Raw genomic sequence first — 6,378 nt, forward strand, 5'->3', positions numbered from 1 at the left:
ACCGGAAGGAATATTCGGAAGCGGAAGTGTTTTCCGGTAGGCGGTTAAATCAAGACTCAGTGCACGCCGCCTCGCGCCGCCCGCCGCTGTCTCTCAACAAAGATTTATTTTACTTTCACTAAACAGGTAAGAACTGTGTCTTAACCTTAACCCAGCGTCTCAATGTTAATTTGGTGTGACTGCGTCTCTTTGTGTGAGAAATTAAGACATTGACACATTCAGAGTGTACAGTAAGTGGTTGTCAAACGTGTTCACTTCAAGGACCCCATTATAACTCAGAGTGGACAAATTACGAAATTAAATGGGAATTCCATTTTGGACCCGAAAGGTGGTCGGTGCGGTGGTCCACTCACTACTCATTCGGTTCCTAGCTAAATTAGTTGATATGAAATCAGTTTAACCACTTTATCCCTATTTTATACCCTACTACTTTTAGAAAACATATCCTGTGATTTACAGTGGTTCTCGTGTGTCCAAAAAGGTCCTACCTTAAATCACAGGATTGTATGTCAGGGTCATTCGGTGGCATGTGTCGCCATGACATAGCATAGCTGGTGTAAAATAAGCAAAACACGAATTTCATACTATAAAGCTTTTCTATCATATAAAAATATATAATTATACAATAATCCCTTTGATTTGAGTAGAGTAGAGGTATGCTAAAATGCCCCCATCATGTTTATTCAGCTTCAGTTGGAAATATAACTACATTCTTATTATATAGTATAGTTCTAATGCTTCTCACCAAATGTTGGATAAAAGTATTTTTAATGCTTAAAATCTTGAAATCAATGTTTGTCCCTAAATTTATGTCTCAACCCCCCTTTGCTGATGCAAATCCACCTGTAAATGTATCCTTCTCTAGCCACATGACTTCAGAAAGTAGCATATACAGTATATATTTATACCCTATACCAGAAGTATAAGTATCACTGTTTATTAACTGCCTTTTTATCAATGTTTTAGGTTGCGTTACATAACTATAATTATAACTATAGAAGAGATTGTTTACTAGGCTGAAATAACACTGAATAGTAGTTATGACCCATCACATAGAGTTAGGGTTTTCAGCCTTTTCAGGCTGTGACCGTGCAAAATAATCATATTTGAACTGGGGACCCCCCAGAAAATAGTGCTAAAAATAGTGATAAGTTCAAAGTGGTTAAATGCCTGAGCCTGACTGTAGTTTGTTATGGTGGATATACACTACACAGCCATGGCTCCAAGGAAAAATAAAAAAAACAAACAGCAAAAGATAAAAGACGTCAAGATGAAGAAGGTGGAAGATTTCATGCAAGACTTTGACAGTCAAGTGACAGCTAGAATTGAAATGCTGAAAGTGAAGAAAGACGACCTCTTGAGGAAATCCCAGGACGCCTACGACTTGGCACTGTTCAAGCTTCCCGAGCACGTCAGACAAATGAACTGGTTAGAATATCTCAGGTCAGAATAATCGACATTCTCACAGAACAATGTTCCTCTGAGGTATTCTAGAATGTTGAGTAAAAAACGAAAGGCTTGATTAACAGTGATTAGCAACCAAAAGTCTCCCACAATTGTAGCAAAAACATTGATTTGAAAATAGGGAAAGAGGCTGCACAACTCGTCACGATGCAATAATTATTTATTGAACCGACGTTTCGGCAAACAGGATTCCTTCTTCAGGGTATGATACCTTGACGAAGGAATCCTGTTTGCCGAAACGTTGGTTCAATGTGTGGCCTCTTTCCCTTTTTTTCAAGTTTTATCTCCTGCGGTCAGCACCTCCCCACTACTGGTGTGCGCTCCTACCTCTTAATTTGTTCAGCAAAAACATTGATGAAATCCTTTTCCCCTTTGAGTCGTTTTGCTGTAAAAGAAAGTTGAAATAAAAATGTACCATTGTTACAAACAGAATGCCATCCAACGTGGAGATCAAGGCCAGAGTGACCGACGCTACACTATTGGCTGAGAAGGCTCGTGAGCTCAGCCAATCAGAGGGCACCGTCATCAGACAACATGACACCTTTTTTAACTGCAACAACGGGAGACTGAAACTGCGAGACTTCATGGTGACTGAAACACACACACACACACACACACACACACTACACACAAGTAAGACGCGCAAACGCGTGAAGCGAACGCAGCTCGTGTGTGTGTGGTTGTGTGTGTGTGTGCTACAGCTGCGCCCTGTGTGTGTGTGTGTGTGTGTGTGTGTGTGCGTGCGTGCGTGCGTGCCACAGCTGCGCCCTCTGGTGGCGGGCCGGTGGTGTAACAGCGTGACACCACACAGCGTGACACACACACACACAGACACTCAGCCCCTGCTGTCATAGTAAGTGGCTCACTGCGTTCGCAACTACATTCAAGCCTATCTATCTATTATTGCGAACGCAGTGAGCCACTTACTATGACAGCAAGGGCTGAATGTCTGTGTGTGTGTGTGTGTGTCACGCTGTTACACCACCGGCCCACCACCAGAGGGCGCAGCTGTAGCACACACACACACACACACACACACACACACACAGGGCGCAGCTGTAGCACACACACACACACACACACACACACACACACACGAGCTGCGTTCGCTTCACGCGTTTGCGCGTCTTACTTGTATTTATGATGGTTTTGTGTATTGACGATCGCCGATTGGCAACACATCGGCAAAGGTAAATATTGTGCCATTTCACAGTAACCAGCCCCTTTTAAATCATAGTTGATTTACTGCTTCAAAATCCAATCAGTCCGTTGTGGGTCAAAAGTAATGACCTAAATATGGATCTGTATTTTTCTCATTCTCATCTGTCTGTCTGCCGCTGTGTTTCTGTCTGGGTACCAGGATGGCACAGGACAGTTGATCTTCTACGATCGTCCAGACTCTGATGGACCAAAACTGTCTAGTTACTCCATCAGTCCCACACAGAACCCTGACGCCCTGAAGGTGAGTGACACACTAGTGGTTCTCAAATGGTTTAATTTCAAGGACCCCCACAAGTCTGCCCCTTATGGGTCCATTTGGTTCCACTTGTACAGTCTCACTGTTACAGACCTGGAAGTGTCCATTTACTAGAACCCACTAAAAAGGAACCCCCTGGAACCCACTTTGATAACCAATAACATTCAATGGAACAAGGTGCTGATTGTTTGTCAATAATCCAATTTAGAATTGCTATATCGATATATTCATACTGTATATCATAGCGTCCTTATTAGGAACCAAATACGGGTCCATTTGGTTCCATTTCTACACTCCGCATTAAGGGGGTCCTTGCAGCTTAATGCATACCAAAATGGGTGGGGGTCCTTAAAATTAAAACGTTTTAACTGTGTGTGTGTGTGTGTGTGTGTGTGTGTAGTGTGTAGTGAGTGTGTAGTGCATACAAAAACCTATATATTGCTCGCCACGACCGGATTGTTGACCTAGTGTCTGATGCAGTTCGAAAGTATGTGCCATCTAGTGCAGCAATGTATAAACATTCAAGAGTGTTACCAGATTGGTTTAGCTGTGCATGCGATGTCTTTGCTAACATCCCGAATACACCTGATGTTGTCTTTGTTGACACCAGACACAAGGAGGTCCTGATTCTGGAGGTGGGCTGTGTCTTTGATTTGTACATGGACCAGGCATTCCATGATAAATATTCTAAGTATCAACCATTACTTGGAAGTTTAACAAACTTCGGGTATCGCTGTAGATTTTCCATACTGATATTCGGAAGCCTGGGCCATGTGCATAAACTGACCATGAGTGGCCTAAGAATAGCTGGCATGACAAAAAGCAAAGCCAAACAACTTGCCAAATACTGTTCTGTCTTGTCTGTTATAGGCAGTTTGTCTGTGTGGAGAAGGAGGTGCCATGTGTATCCCTAAGTGAACATGAACTGTCAACCCCGTTATATTTGTTTCCTTGTAAAATTAATTGTAATTTGTGGATTCAAATAAAGAAATCGAAATGTGTGTGTGTGTGTGTGTGTGTGTGTGTGTGTGTGTGTGTGTGTGTGTGTGTGTGTGTGTGTGTGTGTGTGTGTGTGTGTGTGTGTGTGTGTAGGAGGTGCTGTCTGATGCCCACGGTATTAAAGGGGAGGTGCGAAAGGAGAGGCATCTCTATCTGATCGGTCAAACAAGGGTTCATTTGGACACAGTGAAGGGACTGGGACAATATATGGAGCTGGAGGTAATAAACACACACACACTCAGTAACACTATGGAGCTGGAGGTTCAGATGGTGACCTCAGAAATCTTTGTCAAAATAAGTGTTAGAGTCATGAGGTGAAGACACAATGTGTATTTAATTCAATCATGACTCATTCATCCTAACAGATAACACACACAGACACTGAGCTACCAGTCACAACACATTAGTCATCTCTATATCTATAAATGCACCACGTCTCTGTACGTACGTCTGTAATCTGGAACCCCACCCACTTCAAATTCGACACATGCATTCTCCAGCCCCACAGGGAGTGCAGTGCCTGATGTCGAGTCCATCAGATAGCCGGTTTTCCAGAACCAGCACAAAAGCGTCTGCCCGGGCTCTGGACCTGATCACCCCTATATCTCCATAATTATATGGAGCTGGCCTGTTCTGACATCACAATGATGTTCTGACATCTGCATATACTGTACTCCATATTTGGCGATAGACATAGATGATTATAATATCTCTTAATAAAAAAGAGGTTAATTTTGTGCTTTGCTCTAACTCACAAGTTTGCAAAGTTCATGTTCTGTGCCACGACACTTTTTCAAAAATACCAGACCTACAAGCTCATAGCGCGGCACTGTGCCGTGCTATGAGCTTGTAGATCTGCTATTTTTCAATGGCTAAAGTATAACAATGCTTAAAACGCCCAAAATGGGTTAATACTTATAGAATACTGGAAATAGCTCATCTACACAACGCACTGCATGAAAATGTATAAATGAACATTTTTCAACAGATTAATTTATTAAATTATGAGTATGACAAATGATTGCAATCGTCTCAAATAATTGCGATAAGGTGATGTATTGATTGTGACAGACCTAAACATAATGTAAACTTTGTATTGGATGCATGCAGCTTGAACATAATTCTCTCTCTCTCTCTCTCTCTCTCTCTCTCTCTCTCTCTGTCTCTCTCCTCTCTCTCTCTCCCTCTCTCTCTCTCTCTCTCTCTCTCTCTCTCTCTCTCTCTCTCTCTCCCTCCCTCTCTCTCTCTCTCTCTCTCTCTCTCTCTCTCTCTCTCTCCTCTCTCTCTCTCTCTCTCTCTCTCTCTCTCTCTCTCTCTCTCTCTCTCTCTCTCTCTCTCTCTCTCTCTCTCTCTCTCTCTCTCTCTCTCTCTCTCTCTCTCTCTCTTAGGTTGTGATGCGTCCTGGCCAGAGTGTTGAGGAGGGACAGCAGGTTTGTTTTTCAATTGTTCTTCTTTTCTCCCTCAGGTTGCTCATAGTGAATAATTTATTGATGTATTTTGATATTGACGACACGCTGATCATTAATGTTTGAGTTTCATTGGCGTTGTTTTGTTTTAAGGTGGCCCGGGATCTTATGAAGGCACTGGGAGTCTCAGAGGACAGTCTGGTGACCGGAGCTTATATGGACCTGCTGCTGAACGGAAGTGACAAATCAGTAGAGTAGTAAGAGAACAGGGCTCTGAGAATTTTCAATCCACTTACAGTGCTCTGAAAATGTCGTTCAGTTCTACCCACTTTTGTCCAGTTGGGTGTAAGGAGCGTTTGTTTTTTGTTTTTGTTTTTCTTCTGTCTACAACATTGTTGTATGTACATGAATGTACATATTTGTTTGTAATAAAACACGATAAAGCTTGAGAGCTTATTTCCATTTTGTTCCTTTGAGTGAGTGAGGGGGAAGGGGGTGCAAAGAGACTCATTACAGAAAAATAGAATCTATAAATGCATTCATACAATTTCCAATGTGGGCCTACAAAGACAAAGTGACAAAAACAGCAAGGGTGTATGGAACCTCACCTAATATGTGGTTATAATTGGGTCCAGCTATTTAGCCATCTCTGTGGAGAGCTTAAAATCTTAATGTGACCCAAGGCATGACAAACTGTCATGTTTGTTTCGTAGTATGACTTGTAATCAAGAAGTGCCTGTGTCTGATGTTTTCAAACTAATATTTTCTATAGCCTATATAGACCCATTATGATTTATAATACCGGTAATCAGACATCCATATGTTTTTTATTGATTGATGTTATTGTGAAATGCATTATATACTGGCGCCTGAGACTCCCTCATGGGATTATATGACACCTTTTCATACAGTTAAATATACACTTATTTTTTACACTGGTTACATATTTATTCTAATAATACATAAATTAATACATCTTGTATTCTATTTCGAACAAATAAAGGTGGCGACATGTTTTACTTTTAGTTTGAA

General features: G+C 41.7%; 1 protein-coding gene across 1 annotated transcript; it reads left to right on the plus strand.

Moving 5' to 3' along the window:
* Window positions 1-70: 70 nt before the first annotated feature.
* LOC310853194 (uncharacterized protein) lies at window positions 71-5,746 on the plus strand. The gene is made up of 6 exons (XM_083757435.1): window positions 71-126; window positions 1,895-2,051; window positions 2,825-2,926; window positions 4,034-4,159; window positions 5,329-5,370; window positions 5,500-5,746. The coding sequence occupies exons 2-6, from the start codon at window positions 1,896-1,898 to the stop codon at window positions 5,602-5,604; spliced, it is 531 nt and encodes a 176-aa protein (XP_083613561.1). The 5' UTR covers window positions 71-126; window position 1,895; the 3' UTR covers window positions 5,605-5,746.
* The last annotated feature ends 632 nt before the right edge of the window (window positions 5,747-6,378 follow it).

This window comes from Protomyctophum parallelum (assembly GCF_964188405.1).
Source record: "Protomyctophum parallelum genome assembly, chromosome: 22".
Taxonomy (NCBI): Eukaryota; Metazoa; Chordata; class Actinopteri; order Myctophiformes; family Myctophidae; genus Protomyctophum; species Protomyctophum parallelum.

Excerpts from the sequence above, each read along its gene's own strand:
- LOC310853194 (XM_083757435.1), top strand. The coding sequence starts at position 1,896 with ATGCCATCCAACGTGGAGATCAAGGCCAGAGTGACCGACGCTACACTA. Across the intron at positions 2,927-4,033 it reads AGAACCCTGACGCCCTGAAG|GAGGTGCTGTCTGATGCCCA; the intron begins GTGAGTGACACA and ends GTGTGTGTGTAG. Across the intron at positions 4,160-5,328 it reads GACAATATATGGAGCTGGAG|GTTGTGATGCGTCCTGGCCA; the intron begins GTAATAAACACA and ends TCTCTCTCTTAG.